Source organism: Pelobates fuscus, chromosome 4 (genome assembly GCF_036172605.1).
Source record: "Pelobates fuscus isolate aPelFus1 chromosome 4, aPelFus1.pri, whole genome shotgun sequence".
Lineage (NCBI taxonomy): Eukaryota > Metazoa > Chordata > Amphibia > Anura > Pelobatidae > Pelobates > Pelobates fuscus.
The window spans coordinates 342,982,258-343,005,233 of record NC_086320.1 but is presented as its reverse complement, the minus strand read 5'-3'; the positions used below and the strand labels follow the sequence as shown (position 1 = coordinate 343,005,233).

The 22,976-nt window shown below is 38.8% G+C and overlaps 1 protein-coding gene across 1 annotated transcript in view; it reads left to right on the top strand.

Moving 5' to 3' along the window:
* Window positions 1-19,210, top strand: part of ABCB1 (ATP binding cassette subfamily B member 1) — a 53,202-nt gene extending 33,992 nt beyond the window's left edge. Inside the window, exons 16-28 of the mRNA XM_063452480.1 lie at window positions 978-1,151; window positions 1,790-1,933; window positions 2,916-3,017; window positions 4,843-4,920; window positions 8,303-8,386; window positions 8,500-8,703; window positions 9,662-9,762; window positions 11,879-12,019; window positions 12,751-12,907; window positions 15,834-16,031; window positions 17,090-17,296; window positions 17,793-17,939; window positions 18,524-19,210. Coding sequence (XP_063308550.1) covers window positions 978-1,151; window positions 1,790-1,933; window positions 2,916-3,017; window positions 4,843-4,920; window positions 8,303-8,386; window positions 8,500-8,703; window positions 9,662-9,762; window positions 11,879-12,019; window positions 12,751-12,907; window positions 15,834-16,031; window positions 17,090-17,296; window positions 17,793-17,939; window positions 18,524-18,724 — 1,938 coding nt within the window. The 3' untranslated portion in view covers window positions 18,725-19,210. The remainder of the gene's footprint in view (window positions 1-977; window positions 1,152-1,789; window positions 1,934-2,915; window positions 3,018-4,842; window positions 4,921-8,302; window positions 8,387-8,499; window positions 8,704-9,661; window positions 9,763-11,878; window positions 12,020-12,750; window positions 12,908-15,833; window positions 16,032-17,089; window positions 17,297-17,792; window positions 17,940-18,523) is intronic.
* Window positions 19,211-22,976: the final 3,766 nt, after the last annotated feature.

Genomic DNA, 22,976 nt, shown 5'->3' with positions numbered 1-22,976 from the left:
AGGTGGATCATTTAAAAATAAGAGGCAATAAAATGATGACAGTGGTTTGCTCGTTGGTCAGTCCTCACAAGAATTTTGCAGGTTAAGGTATACATGGAGATTGGGTCATCTGTATAGGGAACCCCTCTTAGGGAGCCTCTTGAGGAAATTGAGATACCGGTCTAATAACTATATCTGGAATGTTTGTAGAACTGGTGGGGATTGTTTATTTTCCCTGTTAAAATATCACCAATATTGAATCTATTTTTTTTTTTAAATTAGCTTTTGGTTTTTCACATTTAACTGGGAACGACTTCCGTTAGAAAGTTGCTTTAAAAATATATCTGCTCTAACTCTCACTTTAGACCCCTGGATCTTCCTATTATTTCGACCCCTAGAGGGGCTCCCCACATGTGCCCAAAAGCTGTTTAATAAAGTTAGTTTAGCTGCTAGAAGAGACCTGTATGCATTATGGTTACAAATGGAGCCCCCACAAAAGAGAGAGGTCATGATGGAAATTAAAGAGAATCACTTAATGGACGGACTAACTGGTTTGGTTCATAACACCTTGCCAGCATTTGAAAAGTCATGACTTCCGTGGAAAGAACGTGTCTCGACTATTTAATTCAAGCTGACCCCCAATATGTGCTGACCCCTCAGTGTCAGCACACATCGCCATTGCAGGTTTCCCTTTTCATTTTTCCCATTCCCTTCCTTTTTGTCTTATTTTACTCTTCTCTTTTTATTTATTTAATGTATTCATGTGTTAAACTGTATGAGCATACTATATCAGTGCACAAATGAGCTGTTTATGTATGTATGTATTGTTGCTCATTTTTGAAAATAAAGAGAAAAAAAAAGGAAGTCTCTTTAACCCCTTAAGGACACATGACATGTCTGACACGTCATAATTCCATTTTATTCCAGAAGTTTGGTCCTTAAGGGGTTAAAGTACAGATAATGACTCCACCGTTCAGTAAAATAATATTACTTTGCAGACAATAGAAACACATGATTATGAAGAGGTTGATACATATGAAGAAATTATTGATGAGAAATCACCCACTCTCAGCCATAAAGAATCCCAATTGGTAAGAAGAAAATCCAGTCGGCACAGCATGAAAAAAGTACCCGAGCAAGAGGAGAAAGAAAAAGATAAAAAGGACGAAACGGTGAGTGTTTTTTTTAGATTTCAGGCGACCTCTGCAAAAAATAAATATATCTAAAATATAAATAAAAACGTCAGCACCAAAAACAAAGTAGTACAAAAAGTTTGGATATTTGTTTATATTTTATTTTGTTTATAACAAGTTCGCTATATATATATATATATATATATATATATATCATTGGGCACATTCAGACATGCATTTATAATGTAAATATATTTCATTTAGTAAAATGGTGTGGTCCTTTAAAATGCTATATTATTGTATGCAAAAAAGAAAGATGACTTTGGTCAAAGTGTATGCGTTAAGTCTAAATAAAATTAAAGTACATACAATTCCATCTATAGATTGTGCTAGGTGAAACGATAGCAATTGTATACATTTTACACCTGTGTGCTGACAGTTGAACGATAGGGAAACAGCAAAACCCTTTTACAGGTAGATCTGGTAAGGATGGTCTAGGTGGAACATAATTTATATATTGAAGTGTTCAAAATCTACAACTAATTATTTAGGCAAGGAGTTATAAAATGCATTTTTAAAAAAGAGTTTTGTGCCATTCTATTTATGTTAGCTCGGCATCATACGTAGTCTTTTAGTGGACTTGATTCACTTTGTTTTTCTCACTTGTGTTTTTGTAGGTTGACGTGCCACCAGTCTCATTTTTTAAGGTTATGAAGTTGAACAAACCAGAATGGCCGTATTTTGTGGTTGGCGTTATATGCGCAATTATCAATGGTGCTACACAACCAGTTTTTGCTATTATTTTTTCAGAGATCATTGGGGTACGTAAAATATTTTCGTGATGGACAACAAATTAGTGGACAAAAAACATCTACTGCGCCGTGAAAATAATAAACCATTATTGCAGATCTTGAAAGGAAATAACAAACACCATGTATGTTTCCCTTTAAAATTCCAAACGGAAGTAACAAAGCAAAGTAAAAAGTGTTTGGCCTGCGATGCGCGGTTTGCAATTCAAGGAATATATGCAGCTAACAGAACATAAAGCCAAAATAAGCCATAATATGGCCAGTGGGAGCTCCTTTGAAAATAGGCTGAAATATAGTATAACAGTGGGGAAAGATAAGCCAGTGCCAATCGCACATGCAGGATTTTCCTAATAGGACTTTTGTACTTTTGGCCCCTCTGGTCATGCACCAAGGATTATTTAATTTTTATTTGCTGTTGGCTGCATATAGTCCTTGAATTGCAAACTGTGCATCTCACCGATCCTATTGTATGTGCTATGTGCAATTGATGTGTTTTTATTTCTATGCTTGTTTGTAAATGATAATTAGCCTCAGACATGGATTTTTATTCTTTATACTATAACGGTAAAATCGTTATTTTCAAGCACTTTTTGGGGCCCCTTATTATTTATTATGATATACATATAATACATCAATACAAGAATTGCTTTCTCTTTTTTTCTCACTATATATGCTGAGAGTGGTCAGATTACCTCTACTAAGAGAGGGTTTTTATACTGTTTAAATGTGTCAGTTTTCACTGTTTTGTTTCCCCACACGTGGAGTTCTCCGCCACATACAGTACATTTTTTTCTGTATTTTTTTATTTTTTTTTATTAAAGGGAGTTTCTATATCCCGCGCCATTTAAACTGGATTACATGTATATTTGCACAATCATCTTTTTCTTTTCTAAGAAATAGGTTATACTTCATGAATTTTACTAGCTATAGTACATTACATCTTCCTGTTATCCTGCGTTCCATTTCTTGATGACCTCATTGTTTTTTTTTGCAGATATTTGCAGAAATAGGACCTGATACCAGACGGCAAAGTACCATGTTCTCATTGCTGTTTCTGGCACTTGGTGCAGTTTCCTTTGTAACCTTTTTTCTACAGGTAAATATTTTAATATGTTTATCAGTGCTGTGAGAAATACACCTTTTTATTTCATGTTTGTGCTTTGCTTTTTTTGAAACATTGATGTATTGTAATTAAACCAATAGCTTCTGATATTTAAAATTGAAAAAAAAAAACGAATCTACATGTAAGTCAATATTAAGAAATCATCAACATTGTTCTCTTCTGACTACCTCGAAAGTCTGAATGCAGTCCCCATACCCACTCCTCCCTGTTTTCATTATTTCCTAATACTATAGCGATTGTTTTCTCCCTGGTTCTCCTGCTGTCCCCCCACTCCTTATCAGACTCCCCTGCCCACTTCTTCCAAACTCCTACTAAACCAAATGTATGATTATCACAAACCACTCCTATTTGACTCACCTTTCTCCAGCCATAACCTACTCTCTCCTGACTGCTTGTCTTTAATCACCACCGACTGCTTCCTGACTCTTCTTCCCATAACCACTTGTGAATCCTTTCTAAATCCTCCTCCCGATAACAATATATATATTTATTTGTAATCTTCTTTCCGATACCTCTACCCCTCCTTCCACCTAAATCCTACTCTCACAACCTCTTCCACAGTCCTACCATTGCTGTCCCTTCTCATTTTGACTCCTACTCACAATCCCAAAAAATGCTGTAAATCGACAACATATCAAAATCTGCCTCAACCTCTTTCTGAATCCTGGACCGAATGGAGAGTGTTACTGAAAATTCCGAGTATACAGTATTTAATTGCAAAATCAACGAATAAATCTATCTTTGTTTTTTGGGATAAGATGACTTAGTGTTAAGAGCTCCAGATATGGTGTCTTTGAGTTACTGTATTGTTTCTGGTGAGAGATTAGGGAATAAGTGAAAGTTAAATATGCCCTTGATAAATAGTTTGTTATTATAATTAGCATTATTAAATTGCCAATATCACTAGTGGTTTGGGAATTTTGACCTTATCTAATTAGTAATTGTCCACATAAGGTTTGCAGTTCCCTGACTTATACTTCATCGGGGTTATTCGCTAAGCTCTGCAAATATGCAGGATATTCAGAATTTAGTAATTCCAAAATAATTCTCAGAATGTGGATATTTACAAAAGGCAGTGTTGTGATTGATGTACTACAGTTCTCAGCAAATTGGAATTTGTTCAAATGCCACAGAGAAAAAAAAACCATTCAGATATTTATCAAACACTAATATTTTACTAAACTACTTGCATACAGGAGGCACATTTGGAGAGCTGTGTTTGCTTGTACTTGTGTATTGCAATAAATAACATAAAGGAAACAGGGGTCAAATGGACCACCTAATCACAAAAAGGGACTTGAAAATTGAGCCCTTCCTATTTTCTCACACTACATGTGGTTTTGTAAGGGTTAATAACAGAGAGCTCATCCTGAAAATTATTAGGGATTCAAATATGATTATGGTGTCCAATAAATGACCGATCCATAATTGCCTCTTTTCCTCATGCATGAATTGGTAAGCTCCCCATCTGTGTTTGTGATGAGGGATGTTCATTCCCCAGACCTATTACTAACTAGCCATTGTTCATTATGGTTAAATAACCAGTACTCTCGAAAATACAAACTTGTCAATGTCGATTAGACAGAACTTCTCAACCATTTCTCTTACCAAGTACCACTAGGAATATATTATGCTAGTGGAGTCCCCAGATTGTTATCAATGTCTACTGGTACCCGTAATATCAGTATCTTCCATCAAACTAAGCTACATTCATGCAGAAGTACCAATATTTCCTTCGTAGAATTAACATGAGCTCTTTATACTTAATAGATTTTTGTTTTATCCTGCCTTTACACAGGGATTCACTTTTGGTAAAGCAGGAGAAATTCTTACAAAGAGACTCAGATTAATGGCTTTCAAGGCAATGCTGAGACAGGTACGTGAACAGGTTTATTTCTAGTAAAATTTGTCTTTTCAAAGTTTCATGACCTGCAAAGTGATGCAAAGTTGAAAAAGTGGCTTAATCATCAGTGGAATAGAGTTGCGGATTCCATACGATCCCATTGCTACTGCTACAGAACTTTGCACACTTTTAACCGAAGACTACTATGATACATTTCAGCAATGATTTTTTTGGTATTTTTTTTTCATTAGCATGTGATAATAGATTTGTTTGTATATTAAAAATATAGCTGTCAGCTTGTAAGTGGGAGATTTTAGGTCTGTTAAAGGAACACTATAGTATAGATCATTCCCCTGCAATTTCACTGCTCAATTCACTGTCATTTAGGAGTTAAATCACTTTGTTTCTGTTTATGCAGCCCTAGCCACACCTCCCCTGGCTATGATTGACAGAGCCTGCATGAAAAAAAAAAACTGGTTTCACTTTCAAACAGATGTAATTTACCTTAAATAATTGTATCTCGATCTCTACATTGAACTTTAATCACATACAGGATGCTCTTGCAGGGTCTAGCAAGCTATTAACATAGCAGGGGATAAGAAAATCTTAATTAAACAGAACTTGCAATAAAAAAAGCCTAAATATGGCTCTCTTTACAGGAAGTGTTTATGGAAGGCTGTGTAAGTCACATGCAGGAAGGTGTGACTAGGGTTCATAAACAAAGGGATTTAACTCCTAAATGGCAGAGGATTGAGCAGTGAGGCTGCAGGGGCATGTTCTATACACCAAAACCGCTTCATTAAGCTAAAGTTGTTCAGGTGACTATAGTGTCCCTTTAATAAAAGTCAAATTATAGTCCTTTTGCAACTTCCTCAGTGTTGTCTGAAATAACTGAATGCAAGCAGCAGATGTAGCAAAAATGTGCACTCTTTATTTATTGTATTGTATATATTTTCCATAAAGTGCATCCTTAACAGAACAATCCTAATGAAACTAGGACAAATCACAAGATAAAAGAAAGATCACTATTATTTCTTATTACTAAGAAAAGGGATGAGAAAAAAGTCCTCCTAGAAAGTAAATAAAAAAAAGCGAACTCTGTTAAGAACCTCTACAAATATAGGGGGAAACCATGAAGTAGCACCATAACCGCTACAGTGCACTTTAAGAATGGCATGACTACTTACCTAGGACCTACCAGACATCATGTCTCCACTACTTTCTAGCTTGAAGCCCTCTGTCTGAGCTAAGCCCAGTGGGGCAAGGCTTAGCTTATTGGCTGAGAACAACCGGCTGACACTCTCAGCCAATGAGTACGGTAGCATTTAGCTCACGAGAGCTAACTTAGCTCATACGTTCTGGTTCTCCTGAAGGCTGCAGAGAGGCAGGGAGCTTTAAATGGTGGACCCCCAGTAACAGCTAATGGTTATGGTGTTTTAATGGAATAAAGAACTGGGTGGTATTAAATGAACAATAACCGCAAATGCTAAAGTTAAAATGTACAACTTTAGCAGAAGGATTATATTAATATACATATGTATATACTCTCTGTAGAAATATGATAGAACAAATATATACTCCTGGTATAGTGATACTTTCTTTCTCCATTGCAATAAAAATAAAAGGATCACAAAACACATTGAAACGTATTACTTTCTGTGTTAAATCCCAGTAAGCTATTGCATTAGACCAAGCTTGTGACCAAGACAAAACCGAATCCACATAAATGAGAAATATTAACCAAAGTGGACTAACATTACTGTCTCCACTTTACACCATATGGTACATGAGTTTGTAAAACCCCAGAATGTTTCTCTTATTAGGGAACAGTACCCATTCTGTTACCTTATCTAGATTAAACTCTTTACAATACCCTTAAATTTAAAACTCTATTTGATTTCTCAACAATTAGAAACATGATGATATATAGCGGTATTTGAGTCACTACTTTCAATATCAAAAATATGTTCCTTCATTGTTTTATTTTAAGTAAGTGAGGTTTGAGGTAGCAGAGATAGACCATTCAGAAAAACAAGGGGACTAAATAATTAAACAGATTATTTAGTAAAATAGCCTATGCATAATGGATAATACTGTTTAGTACAGCCCATGTATGGTAATCAAAATATGTGTAAGTGGTGTAGTCTGTGTATAATCTGTTATGGTATATTATTACATTATTATTATTATTATTATTATTACTAAGGGAGTATATATAATATACTATCATATGTTCTAAAAACTGTATGGAATATGTATAATATGCTATCATATATGTTATCAGCAGTATAGCACATATAATGTAGTATAAAATATTATAATGTTTATTTATTATAATCATCTATATATATTATATCAGTGGTATAAAAAATGTAATCAATTAAAAACAAATTTACCTATATCCACAATAAGCATCCAAAAAATCCCACCAAAATCACAAAGTGTATCCCCACAGTACATTCTCAGTAAACTAGAAAGTTCACCTTAAAGAACAAACAGTGAATGATATAGGTGGTGCAAGTACAGCTTTAAATAGAAAAATCACACTTATCTCTTTAAAGGGACACTATAGTCACCAGAACCACTACAGCTTAATATAGCTGTTCTGGTGTGTATAGCCTGTCCTTGCAGGCTGAGCACTGTGAATTCTGCCTTTTCAATTCTGCTTAGTAACACCTCTAAAGGCAGTCGCGCAGACAGCCACTAGAAGTGCTTCCTAGTCCAGGGCTGCACTCTGTGCAGCACCTGCATTCAACGTCTCCACGCTCTGCATGGAGGTGCTGAACACTCCCCATTAAGATGCATTAATTCAATGCATCTCTGTGAGGAGTTGATGAATGGCACAGCGTGGCGTTTTGTTGTGCATGTGCAATAGCCTTCCTATGGGAATGCATTGGACTGATGATCTCAGCCATGGAGGTTGGGCCAGCCTCGGCAAGGCAGGTGCGGCATAGGAAAAAAGATTAGTAAAAACACTATTCCCATGCGATCAGAATCTGGCTGGTCACCTAAATACAAAGTTTGTGTTGGTGGTTTGTAAGATTGTCACTATTATATGTCCCTTGTTTTAAGAATATATACTAGGTTGTTTTGCTATTTTTGAACCCATTTATTGCATCCCAGTGCGATTGCTGTGGAGTGACCACCTACCTACTAGTGTTTTTTTTTGTTTTTTATGATTACTGTTTGTGTAATTGTCCACCAACACTTAGAATATTTATTGAATATACTATGATATAATGTTATTGATTTATTGTAACGTAAAACGTATTTTCTAGTGTTATGGGGAAGAAAGGTTTGCTGAAATTCTCTTTGGAAAATGTCAGTTAAAACTAAATATATTCTAAAGAGAATTATACGATCCACAACAAACTTTACTCACCTCCTTAAAAAAAGCTCCTCTTTTATTTCATAGGAAATGGGCTGGTTTGATGATAAAAAGAACAGCACTGGGGCTTTAACAACAAGACTGGCAACCGATGCTTCCCAAGTGCAGGGGGTATGTACTTTTCTTGTGATTATGACTATTTATAATGTTATTTACTATTTATTAAGGAATGAGATGCTCGCTGATCAGTGGATCCATTTCTGTTTGTTTTTTGTTTCTGCTAGGCAACCGGAGCCAGATTGGCCTTACTTTCTCAGAACATCGCAAACTTGGGCACTGCAATTATTATATCTTTTGTCTACGGGTGGCAACTGACCCTCCTGATATTGGCAATAGTGCCAATCCTTGCCATCTCTGCTCTTATAGAAATGAAAATGTTTGCTGGGCATGCAAAAAAAGACAAAGAGGAATTGGAAGTGGCAGGAAAAGTAAGTTAAATATGTTGTTATATTGTCTTAAAAGTTTAATATGCAAACCTTGAAGTGCATGTATCTGTATCTGGGTTATATTTTTTCCTATGATCATGGCTAAACTAGTGTTGTAGTATGTGCAGCAATTCTTTATGGGTTATATTCTGTTAAATCAATATAATTTTCACTCTTTTTAAAATTATAGAATTTTTGATTATCTTTTGTGTTGATTGTTACATAAGATATTTAGAGAGGTCTCAACTTTTCTGCTCAAATTCAATGACCTGTTTCACTCCTTAACCCGCAGTATTTCCCACTTAGCACCAAGAATTCTGCTGTACATGATGGGAGTTCTAAATCCACTGTTAGAATGCTACACTAGATAGCTGGTTGTTAAACTAAACTCTGAAAAGGTCATGCTGTACCCATAAAGCATTACTTAGAGTACATACACCCACAGTGCTGGCAAAGCATCAGGGGAGATGTAGTCCACAAGATCTAGAGATCCAAAGGTTGCCCTTCCTTATTTAAAGTCAATGATTCTGTAGAAAGGCACGTGAGCATTTTGATTGGCAGAGAGTTCACTATGAACACTACAGTCTGGTAAAATGCAACAAGGAGTCCATAGGGTAATTTAGAAGATCTAAGATTCTCAATAGGATTTAAGAGGAGAAACGTCCAGGTATCTAATGGTATTGGTTGAGACAGTACTGACTCAAATGATCATTTAGAGAATCCCAAAATAAAGCAAGATGTGGGCAAGTCAATCACATGTGGATCTTTGGCCTTTTTTGCCAACACATTTTCCAGCACACATCAGAAGGAGTACATCTCATGCGGTGAAGTACCTCAGAATGGGCCAGATCTAGCCCAGGGTGTTCTTGTATGTGAAATATTGTAGATTTGATGTTCAAGTAATATGATGTGCGTCCAAACAATTCTTCAATATCATTCTAACATTTCTCACCCAATAAAGATCGCCACTGATGCTGTTGAAAACATTCGTACTGTTGTGTCGTTGACACGAGAGTTGAAATTTGAGGCACTTTATGAAGAAAATCTGGTTGGTCCCTACAGGTAATAGAAAAAAAGATATAAACAAATTTTAGCTGAAATTCTGCCTTACATGGCACACGTCTAAAATATCTATATTTTTATATCTATATTTTTTTTATTAGTAAAATGTGTTTATTCACAAAGTAAAAAAACTTTACAGTTATCTGTATCAATGCTGTTCATAGCACTCCTAGCCCATTTTGTAGAGCACCTCAGTGGGGGTAGCTCTGGGATATTACAGAGCTGCCCCAGTAATGTGCAGTGTGTACTGGGATATTACAGAGCCCCCCAGTAATGTGCAGTGTGTACTGGGATATCACAGAGCCCCCAGTAATGTGCAGCGTGTATTGGGATATCACAGAGCCCCCAGTAATGTGCAGCGTGTATTGGGATATCACAGAGCCCCCAGTAATGTGCAGCGTGTATTGGGATATTACAGAGCCCCCAGTAATGTGCAGTGTGTACTGGGATATCACAGAGCCCCCAGTAATGTGCAGTGTGTACTGGGATATTACAGAGCTGCCCCCAGTAATGTGCAGTGTGTACTGTGATATTACAGAGCCCCCAGTAATGTGCAGGGTGTACTGGGATATTACAGAGCCCCCAGTAATGTGCAGCGTGTATTGGGATATTACAGAGCCCCCAGTAATGTGCAGTGTGTACTGGGATATCACAGAGCCCCCAGTAATGTGCAGTGTGTACTGGGATATTACAGAGCTGCCCCCAGTAATGTGCAGTGTGTACTGGGATATTACAGAGCCCCCAGTAATGTGCAGTGTGTACTGGGATATCACAGAGCCCCCAGTAATGTGCAGTGTGTACTGGGATATCACAGAGCCCCCAGTAATGTGCAGTGTGTACTGGGATATTACAGAGCTGCCCCCAGTAATGTGCAGTGTGTACTGGGATATTACAGAGCCCCCAGTAATGTGCAGTGTGTACTGGGATATCACAGAGCCCCCAGTAATGTCCAGCGTGTATTGGGATATTACAGAGCTGCCCCCAGTAATGTGCAGTGTGTACTGGGATATTACAGAGCTGCCCCCAGTAATGTGCAGTGTGTACTGGGATATTACAGAGCCCCCAGTAATGTGCAGTGTGTACTGGGATATTACAGAGCTGCCCCCAGTAATGTGCAGTGTGTACTGGGATATTACAGACCCCCCAGTAATGTGCAGTGTGTACTGGGATATTACAGAGCCCCCAGTAATGTGCAGTGTGTACTGGGATATTACAGAGCTGCCCCCAGTAATATGCAGTGTGTACTGGGATATTACAGAGCTGCCCCCAGTAATGTGCAGGGTGTACTGGGATATTACAGAGCCCCCCAGTAATGTGCAGTTTGTACTGGGATATTACAGAGCTGCCCCCTGTAATGTGTAGGGTGTACTGGGATATCACAGAGCCCCCCAGTAACGTGCAATGTGTACTGGGATATTACAGAGTCCCCAGTAATGTGCAGTGTGTACTGAGATATTACAGAGCCCCCAGTAATGTGCAGTGTGTACTGGGATATTACAGAACCCCCAGTAATGTGCAGTGTGTGCTGGGATATTACAGAGCCCCCAGTAATGTGCAGTGTGTGCTGGGATATTACAGAGCCCCCAGTAATGTGCAGTGTGTACTGGGATATTACAGAACCCCCAGTAATGTGCAGTGTGTACTGGGATATTACAGAGCCCCCAGTAATGTGCAGTGTGTGCTGGGATATTACAGAGCCCCCCAGTAATGTGCAGGGTGTACTGGGATATTACAGAGCCCCCAGTAATGTGCAGTGTGTACTGGGATATTACAGAGCCCCCAGTAATGTGCAGTGTGTACTGGGATATTACAGAGCCCCCAGTAATGTGCAGTGTGTACTGGGATATTACAGAGCCCCCAGTAATGTGCAGTGTGTACTGGGATATTACAGAGCCCCCAGTAATGTGCAGGGTGTACTGGGATATTACAGAGCCCCCAGTAATGTGCAGGGTGTACTGGGATATTACAGAGTCCCCAGCAATGTGCGGTGTGTACTTGGACACACGTCTAGAACACTCCAGGCACCATAACTACTTTTGCTATTTGCGTGTAATAATTTATACACTGTAAAATAGTTGTATTCATTTATTTGCTTTTTGATCCATCTTTATTTCAGGAATTCCATCAAGAAAGCACATATACACGGAGCAACCTTTGGCCTCTCTCAAGCCATCATGTTTTTTGCATACGCCGGCTGTTTTAGGTTTGGGGCGTTCTTGGTGGCTACCAACGCAATGGAATTTGCTGATGTTTTTCTGTGAGTGTTTATGCCATTCCGAGAAATAAACAATGGCCCACAAGGGCAAATGAAAATGTGTCCCTTTCAGCTGTTGTATACTATAGTCATTGCTGCCACTCAGGAGTAGTGGGACTTGTAGTGCAGGGCTTAATTACGATAGTTCTGTGGGACCCTACATGCTTGTGTTAATAGAATGTGTAATGACATTCATGTAAGTTACCCTATTGTATGTATCAGTCTGCAGTTTGTTTAGTATGTGACATGTTTTTTACAAGGTAAAAATAATTGAGGTTTTATAAAGAGTATTAATGCTTTAGATACTTTTTTAAGATTGATCTGATGCCCACTATTGGCTTACTGTTTGGGAATACAATGTAATCTATGCTTTATGTATACATTAAATGCAGTAATGGGCAAACCCTTACTTTTACATGTAATAGATTAAAACGGTCCTCATTAGAATCCTTTTGTATCTATTAAATGTTGCAGTTTTAAAGACTGTGACCTTCATCGCCCATTGCAGCTAGCATAACATACACTTCTGATTGACATATAAGATTCCAGACCATGTTTCCATGGCTTCCTTTAATGGTGGCCTGCTACTCGATAAACATCGGTTTTGACCCAAGCATGTTTTTGGCTCTAGATACATACCAGTACTTTCTGAAGACCTGTGTTGTCCCATGACACAACATTGTTCATTTGGGCTTCCAAAATCACAAACAAATCTGACAATATTGCTTTCCTAGGGTTTTCTCAGCCATTGTGTTTGGAGCAATGGCGTTGGGCCAGACCAGTTCCTTTGCCCCAGACTACGCAAAAGCAAAAATGTCGGCATCCCATATATTCAGTTTATTGGAACGAGATCCACTGATTGACAGCTACAGCAGCCATGGAGAGGCACCAGTAAGTAACTGTTGCTGTATGTATGTTGTATAAAAAAATAGAACCTTTCTCCCCATATGTTATGTATAATACTTTTTTTTTTTGTTTCTCTGTTTATTTGAATAATAGTTCTTGGTTAGTAAAGATAAACTACACGTAGGATAGTAAAGGCAAACTACTCGTAGTATAGTATACACAAACTACACGTAGGATAGTAAAGGCAAACTACACGTAGGGTAGTAAAGACAAACTACATGTAGGATAGTAAAGGCAAACTACACGTAGTATAGTATACACAAACTACACGTAGGATAGTAAAGGCAAACTACATGTAGGATAGTATACACAAACTACACGTAGGATAGTAAAGGCAAACTACACGTAGGATAGTAAAGGAAAACTACATGTAGGATAGTAAAGGCAAACTACACGTAGTATAGTATACACAAACTACACGTAGGATAGTAAAGGCAAACTACACGTAGGATAGTAAAGGAAAACTACATGTAGGATAGTAAAGGCAAACTACATGTAGTATAGTATACACAAACTACACGTAGGATAGTAAAGGCAAACTACACGTAGGATAGTAAAGGCAAACTACATGTAGGATAGTATACACAAACTACACGTAGGATAGTAAAGGCAAACTACACGTAGGATAGTAAAGGCAAACTACACGTAGGATAGTAAAGGCAAACTACATGTAGTATAGTATACACAAACTACACGTAGGATAGTAAAGGCAAACTACACGTAGGATAGTAAAGGAAAACTACATGTAGGATAGTATACACAAACTACACGTAGGATAGTAAAGGCAAACTACACGTAGGATAGTAAAGGAAAACTACATGTAGGATAGTAAAGGCAAACTACACGTAGTATAGTATACACAAACTACACGTAGGATAGTAAAGGCGAAAACTACATGTAGGGTAGTATACACAAACTACACGTAGGATAGTAAAGGCAAACTACACGTAGGATAGTAAAGGAAAACTACATGTAGGATAGTAAAGGCAAACTACACGTAGTATAGTATACACAAACTACACGTAGGATAGTAAAGGCAAACTACACGTAGGATAGTAAAGGAAAACTACATGTAGGATAGTAAAGGCAAACTACACGTAGTATAGTATACACAAACTACACGTAGTATAGTATACACAAACTACACGTAGGATAGTAAAGGCAAACTACACGTAGGATAGTAAAGGAAAACTACATGTAGGATAGTAAAGGCAAACTACATGTAGTATAGTATACACAAACTACACGTAGGATAGTAAAGGCAAACTACACGTAGGATAGTAAAGGCAAACTACATGTAGGATAGTATACACAAACTACACGTAGGATAGTAAAGGCAAACTACACGTAGGATAGTAAAGGAAAACTACATGTAGGATAGTATACACAAACTACACGTAGGATATTAAAGGCAAACTACACGTAGGATAGTAAAGGAAAACTACACGTAGGATAGTAAAGGCAAACTACACGTAGTATAGTATACACAAACTACACGTAGGATAGTAAAGGCGAAAACTACATGTTGGATAGTATACACAAACTACACGTAGGATAGTAAAGGCAAACTACACGTAGGATAGTAAAGGAAAACTACATGTAGGATAGTAAAGGTAAACTACACGTAGTATAGTATACACAAACTACACGTAGGATAGTAAAGGCAAACTACACGTAGGATAGTAAAGGAAAACTACATGTAGGATAGTAAAGGCAAACTACACGTAGTATAGTATACACAAACTACACGTAGGATAGTAAAGGCAAACTACACGTAGGATAGTAAAGGAAAACTACATGTAGGATAGTAAAGGCAAACTACATGTAGTATAGTATAGTATACACAAACTACACGTAGGATAGTAAAGGCAAACTACACGTAGGATAGTAAAGGCAAACTACACGTAGGATAGTAAAGGAAAACTACATGTAGGATAGTATAGTATACACAAACTACACGTAGGATAGTAAAGGCAAACTACACGTAGGATAGTAAAGGCAAACTACACAGAGGATACTACAGGCAAACTAGACACGGGATGCTAAAGACAAACTATGTATAGAATAAAGTATGATAGTAAAGACAATTTAGAGCTGTGAATTTATTTTTCATTTACAGTTTTGTGATGCTATCAAAATTGAATTTTTAAACATGATTCGTTACCCTACAAAAAGAACTACAATACTTTTTGTTTGATAAATAGTGCAGACGGTGCAGGTAATAATAACAACACATTTAACCAGGAAAGGTACATTAAGATTACTGTGGTTTCCAAGTACAACCTGGAGATGTTACTTTCCTAATATCCAGTTCAATGGTACCCATTTTATCTACCTCGGAAGGATGAAGGACTGAGTCACCGCTGCTGGGAATTGACCCTGCAACCCCAGGGGTTGAACTGATGCAGCATTAACCCATTGGTGTTGAGGTTCTCCACTTCATACCCATCTCTGTATGTTATATGGACATTCTAATTGAAATGTAAAGTATGTAAGAATTGGAGAGGGAGGAAAGTAGGCAGCAAAAGTATTAGTAGTCGTGCCCTAATATGTTCCTCTGCAGGGCACCTTGCCATCATTTAACACTGTTGTTTACTGTTGTTTACTGGTATAAAACATGTATTGATTGTATTTTCCAATAGATTTCCACTAGAAGGAAAAAACCTATACAAAACTCTTACATTGTGAAATATGCATTATTAACTAATAGTAATATGTTGCTTTCTGATATTAAGTAAAGTGTGATTTTTATCAGCCAATGATGTACATAGACATATTGTACACATTAATACTTGAACTGGTCAATGTTTGTATTTTTAATTGCAGTATTATTAAATGCAGCAAAATTGATCAATGTATTACATCCCAAAATCAGGCTGAAATAACTCAAACCTTTGTTAATTTTTTGCAGCAATACTGTGATGGAAACGTGACATTTAAAGGTGTACAGTTTAATTACCCGACCCGGCCCGATATCCAGGTTCTTCAGGGGCTTAATTTGACAGTGAAAAATGGAGAAACATTGGCACTGGTGGGCAGCAGTGGATGCGGCAAAAGTACAACTGTCCAACTTTTGGAGAGGTTCTACGAACCACATGATGGAGATGTGGTAAGTAGGCTATACGTTTTTGTGCTCTTTTAAAAGAAACAGTCTAAGCAGCCTTCTCATGTGCTGGATTTTAGGATATTATAAAATCTAGTAATGGAAAGTGAGCCCAGAGAAATAATCCCAGGTGAATCCAATACCTAGTACCACATTTTCAAGTTAAACTGATGGATGTCGTGGCTGACTCCCACACATGACCTAGTATTGAATAATACCTCCATGGAAAAAATGCTTACATTTAAACAAACAAAAAAAACAATACATTTTGCCTGAACATTTTTGTCATTGATGGCTAAACATAGATGTGTCTGAACCGCAGTTCCTCTGATTCTCAGCCAGCTGTATATGTGATATCACTGTTCCATCCCATTAAACAACATCTCTTCAGTTGATAAAACAACAGGCCAATCAAAAATTTGTAATTGGTATGTTCAGAATATTGAAGTTTACATAACAGTAATTAGAATGAGTATAACAAAGGAAAGAGGTCCAGTCACTCCTTGGTTCAAAAATAGGCAGTTTAGTGGAACCACAGCAACGTTTCGACCTTCTCGGTCTTTATCAAGTTTGATAAAGACGGAAAAGGTTGAAACGTTGCTGTGGTTCCAATAAACTGCCTATTTTTGAACCACGGAGTGCCTGGACCTCTTTCCTTTGTTATACTACATATATGGGAATCTGGTGTTTGGTTCTGGTACAGCTATAGCACCCTGGCTCAGACTGATGGGAGTGAGTGCAGTTCCCTGCACAATCTGGAAGGAGTAATTAGAATGAGGACATTCAGAATGCTTAAAATAAAAATGCTGATCAGAATACTGATGTCAGACAGCTGTTATTCAGAATGCTGAAGTTCTGAACTCAATTCAAATTACCGACGGCTAAATGCCGAAGCTGAAAATGCTGTTGTTTAAAACTTGGATGTTTAGAGTGCTGAAGTTGACAATACTGACATTTGGAATGTTGTTGCGCAGAATGCTGACACTTAGAATGTGGCGGGTTAGAATGCATAAGTTACTCTGCAGTATTAATGGGATTCTAACTAGAATGTATTTTACTCCTAGTGTGTGGACGGCAACAGTGTGAAAAGCCTGAACATCCAGTGGCTCAGAGCACAGATGGGGATAGTTTCCCAGGAACCCATGTTGTTTGACTGCAGCATTGCCGACAATATTGCTTATGGTGACAACAGCAGAAAGGTGACACAAGAGGAGATTGAAACGGCAGCAAGAGAAGCCAATATCCATAACTTTATTGTATCTTTACCAGATGTGAGTTGAATGTTTCCTTTTTTTTATTGTCTAATTATTCAATACTCTTCTGATAATCATGGGCATTTCATTCAGAATTACCACTAATGTGGCTTGATACTGATTCATGCAAAGAGGGAGATTCTTTTAACAATGCAGGTGTAACCACACGTTTTCCTTCAATATGCATGCTTGCCATGAAATAGAACTGTCTGAAACAAGTTAGTGACTTTACCAGCTCGTAGCCTATGATTACATAAATTCTATGCCCCATACATACAGTCTTGTGGATTTATAATAAAACAATATTGTAGTAAATTGCTTATTTGTAGCAGTAATGTAGAGTGATTTACCCATACAGACGTATATCCATCAGCCAGTGTGCTTTGACTTATCTTTGTTCCTAACCATTGGATGTGTTTTATGTGCTGGTATAATTAGGTTTTTAAATACTATGTTTGTCTTATTTATAGTATTCGTGTTTTATTTATAACCTTCTTACCTCCGTCTCTGCTAGAAATATAACACACGTGTTGGGGATAAAGGGACCCAGCTCTCAGGAGGACAGAAGCAGAGGATAGCCATAGCTCGAGCTCTTGTACGAAAACCCAAAATACTTCTACTGGATGAAGCTACATCTGCCCTGGATACAGAGAGTGAAAAGGTCAGCTACCCACCTCTTCCTTTGTATTAATTGTTTCTCACACTGACTACAATTCATTTCCTAATAAAAACGTTTATTCTAATGGTTCAAGTTAGCGTTCATTGGGCATGATCAAATGTTAACGTCACCCTATACGTTTGTTACTGCTGCTTATTTATTTTTTCTTTTGTGGGTTTAAGTATTGGATGCAAGTTTGTACAATATCGGATGTAAATCTGGATCTGTATATTGCACATAGTAACAATATAATTTATATTTTAGAATGAAGGTTTTCACTTTGAACTAAGCTTTATGTACAATAATCTGGTTACATATTCTACAGCACTGAAGCTTTTTCTTCCATGTTTTAGTAGATAAGTGATAACGGTGTTTGTGAAAAGTGTTGAGATTTAGAATCTAATTAATAATAATGAATTACAATTGCAATCTGAATTTGCTCTCTTCAAAACACTAGCTGAGAAACAAACATTTGTCTTTGACCTTCAAAATTGTCACCAAAAATAAAGTCTTTATAATTTTGTGTGATAATGATGTACACTATTGTAGATGTTGTCACTTACATAATGCCTTGTGTTGTCTATCAGGTGGTACAAGAAGCTCTGGACAAAGCCAGACAAGGTCGCACTTGCATTGTGATTGCTCATCGGTTGTCCACTGTCCAGAATGCAGATAAAATTGCAGTGATCCAGAATGGACAGATTGTAGAACAAGGGACACATCAACAGCTCATACAGCTGAAAGGATTCTACTATTCACTGGTCAATATACAGCTTGGCCAAACATGAGTATGGGACGAGATACCAAGTATCCAACTATTTCAGACTTGTTTCCATCTCGTACAGCACTGAAATCAAGCAAATGCGTTGTCGTTGGCTTGTCCTGTGGACAAAATGCATAAGCCCAGCAAGTATACCTCATTTAGCCATTTAGGAAGGGATTTTTCCTCTTTATCTCTGTATTGTTGAGTCTTTGTTTGTTTATTGAACTAATGCTTAAAACCGAAAGACATGGTTTACACGAAAAGGCCAGTCCGAGCTTTGACAAAGTGAAACTAACGTTGCTCTGACCCCCAATAATTCTTCCTCACTCCTGCAAATGATTGTAAGTTAATATTTTGGAATACTGTTAACATTCTTATATTCTTATAGAGATTGTTTTAATTACGAGTGATAATTTAAAAGAGATCGAGCAGTCTGTACAGTCCTAGCCCTTCTAATTTGATATTTTTTTTTCTACTATCCATGTTAAAACTGGAATAAATTCTACTGAGCAGAGTTTGAATATTCATTTGTGTTAATTAATTTGTAATCTTGTTTGTTTTGCCTTTACTGGAGAGCATGTTATAGTAAGTAGTATTTATAAAGGATCAGAGTGAATGCATGGGTTTTCAACAGCAGAAACTAATTTTCAAACGCTGGTTTAGGTTTTAAAATCCTCTGTATGTTTGTTTTTCAAATATATGGCAGCAATAAACAAAAATACAGAAAAAGAAAGCTTTGCTCCACAACGCCTACTAAACAATACAAGGACTAACGGATGTTGGGTGGCTAGCCCCCTTACCAACTGCAAAATAGAAAGAGCAAAATTCAAAACAGTTTGGACAGCTCACCATGCATTCCGTCTCTGAATCTCACAGGTTCACAGGTTCCATTTATAAAGCCCAGCACACACCATTTACACTCTACTTATCAATTAACTCCAGCAGGTGTGTCTAGAGCATGGGTCGTCAACCTGGTCCCTACCGCCCACTAGTGGGCGTTTTAGGATTTCAGGTGGGCGGTAGGGATTTCCAGGTTTTGACGACCGGGCGGACGGGCGGGCGGGTGCGAGCCGGCGGTACTACTGTGACTGGGTACCGCCGTGACAATTTGCGGCCCCGGCCCGCGCGGCAAACCGCCGGGGCTGCATATGGAGGGGTCCATCGGGTGGCCCATGCTGTCAGGGCCACCCGATGGATGTGGATTGTGAGGGGGCCCGGTCAGCGCTGGGCGCTTAAACTGCGCGACTGGGCCCCCTGTGATGACATCGCAGAGCTGGGAGGAAGTGATTCCCCGGTCACTCCTCCCAGCTAACACTGAGAGCCGCGCGGGAGGAAGACCAGGGAGTCAGAGTGGGAACTCTGACTCCCATCCACCTGAGCCACCACTGGACCCCAGGGAAAGTCACCCTCCTGAATCTAAAAGGTAGGAAACAGGAGGGTGACTTAAATATAATGTGTGTGTGTTTGTGTGTTTGTATGTATGTCTTGTGTGTGTGTGTGTGTGTGTCTGTATATTTGTGTGTGTGTGTATGTATGTGTGACTGTCTGTTGGTATGTATGTGTCTTGTGTGTATGTGTGTCTGTCTGTGTTCCTGTATGTGTCGTGTGTGTGTGTATGTATGTATGTATGTATGTGTGTATGTATGTATGTGTGTGTTGTGTGTGTGTCTGTATGTGTCGTGTGTGTGTGTCTGTATGTGTCGTGTGTGTGTGTCCGTATGTGTGTGTGTATGTCCGTATGTGTGTGTGTCCGTGTGTGTGTGTATGTATGTGTCGTGGGTGTGTGTATGTATGTGTCGTGTGTGTGTATCTATGTGTCTGTATTTGTGTATGTGTGTCTGTATGTGTCGTGTGTGTGTGTATGTGTATGTATGTATGTGTCGTGTGTGTGTGTGTGTGTATGTATGTGTCGTGTGTGTGTCTGTATGTTTGTCTGTATGTGTCTGTATGTGTATCTGTATGTGTATCTGTATGTGTGTCTTGTACGTGTGTCTGTATGTGTGTCTTGTACGTGTGTCTGTATGTGTGTCTTGTACGTGTGTCTGTATGTGTGTCTTGTACGTGTGTCTTGTACGTGTGTCTTGTACGTGTGTCTTGTATGTGTGTCTTGTACGTGTGTCTTGTACGTGTGTCTGTCTGTTATAGTGGACTATATAGTAAGTGGGCTACCTAGCTCAGCCTTCCTACTGGGCATTGCTACAAGGAAGGTTAAAAAATAGAAAAAAGGGGAAAAAAAGGTGGGGAGGGGAATTGAGGAGGGAGAGGAGATGAGCTGACGCACAGATGAGAAATCATATTATGCGCAAACAAAGAAGTCGTCTGAATATCACTGAAAGAGACCTTCGTTTGTTCCTTACGAAAATCGAACCAGATATCAAATATTTAGTCTCGCAGCATCAACCTCAAGGATCTCATTAATCACTAGTAAAGGTAATTTCAATTTATTTTATTGTTTTCTCATTAAACTTTATAAAGTTAAAAACCTTATAAACCTGCATTAAGTAGAAATAAAAAGATAAATGTACGTACATTTATTTTTTGTAAAACACCCTCCTTTCTAAAAAATATTCTGCATTTGTGCGAAAACTGGTGGGCGGTAAGGAATTTTTTTTCAACCAAAAAGATGCATTAGTGGGCGGTAGGTAAAAAAAGGTTGACTACCACTGGTCTAGAGTGTATGTTTAGACTGTGGGGGAAACCAGATCTGGATTCACCTCTGTGAAATTGTCTGCCACATCTTAATTGTGGAGTGGATTATTGCTCCATAATACACACAAAAATTATTATTATTTTTTTTTTTTTTTGTAGTGCACGTTATAACAGACGAGCTTGCGTTACCACAACAGTAGTTGCAAGCTATTCAAAAATCGAGATATTAAAACATTGGCATGTATATGAAACATTGGCACTTTTCTTTTTTTTTGAGGACAAGATAACATCAGGAATAAATTCAGACTATAAATGCACACTCTATATGTGGAGTAAGACAGGAAGGACAGGAAGGAAACTACACCTACATGTCTGTTTCGCAAGTGGCAATGTTCAGGTAGAGTATTATCTAGACATGTGATATGAGTTGAGAGATACAGGGTATGCATATTAATTAATTAGTGAAAATCAACATTCATATAGCCAGGCTTAGGTATGTAATTGCTCAGTAAATGCTAGTGCTGCTGTGCTCATTCTAGGCGAGTAAAGAAGAGGACAAATAGTATAACATGCGTTTTAAGAGAAACAGGCTTAAAGTGAAAACCACTGGGGCCGAGCAGGCTGTGCTATTACATGTGTCCATGTGAGACCCGGCAGAGAGAAGTGGGTAGGGGTAAGGTATGGCTGCATGTTTCGTCCAAGAGTGTCAGTTCTTAGGTGGCATGTGTTGAGCAGTTGTCTCTTGTAAAGCCCGGTCTGTGTCTGGCTGTGGAATACTCTGTGCTTGTATAGATTGGGCAGATGATGTCGCTTGGGACTTACAGTCCATGGCAGGTCTCTACAGCAGATCGGCATGGTGCAAGATGAAAGGGGACTACAGACTCTTCCAGATGTCACTGGTGTACCTTTGGGTGGTAATAAGGCTTTTCTTTTTTTTTTGCTTGGTGGTCAGCCGAGTTAGACGCTTGGCCAGCTTGTTACATGCTTCGCGAGCCAGCTCAGTGGGCTCATAGTTCCCCTCCGACTCCTATCTCCGCCAGGGAGGCGCGTATTGCGGGCAGAGGGTCCGGTGGCTCTCTTGGTCACTTTCTCTCCTCGGCTGGGGAAGCGGTGGATTAGTCGCTGTGTTCACTGCACCGTCCTTTGTTTAGGAGTAAGGTGCTCTCAGCCGCTGCCATCTTACACTTTCAGCACCCTTTAGTCAGCTCCTTAGTCAGCTCGAGTTCGTCCCAGTGGGGACCGGGATGACCCCCCCAGCCCAGAGGGGGGGGAACGAGGCAGGCAAGCGCCCAATAAGCCAGCGCATGGCAGTGGGGAGGGAGACGGGGCAGCGGCCATCTATCCCGCTCCCCCCAGAGTAGGCCGCAGCCTCCGAAGTCTCGTGCCTCCCGCGGGGGGCCCGAAACTCCCGATCTCGGGGTCCGCTAACTTTTCCACAGCTGTGTGAGTCTTTTCAGGCTCTGTTCGAGTAAGAAAAGCTGCCTATTGTGGCTTAACGGCCCGATTCCTCTGGAGCCCCTCCGCCATGCGACCGGTCAGCATGGCGGTCCGGTCCCGCCCCCCAAAAATTACATTTTCAAACTGCCCAAAAACATTCCATCAGTTGTTGGGAAACATATCTTACATTA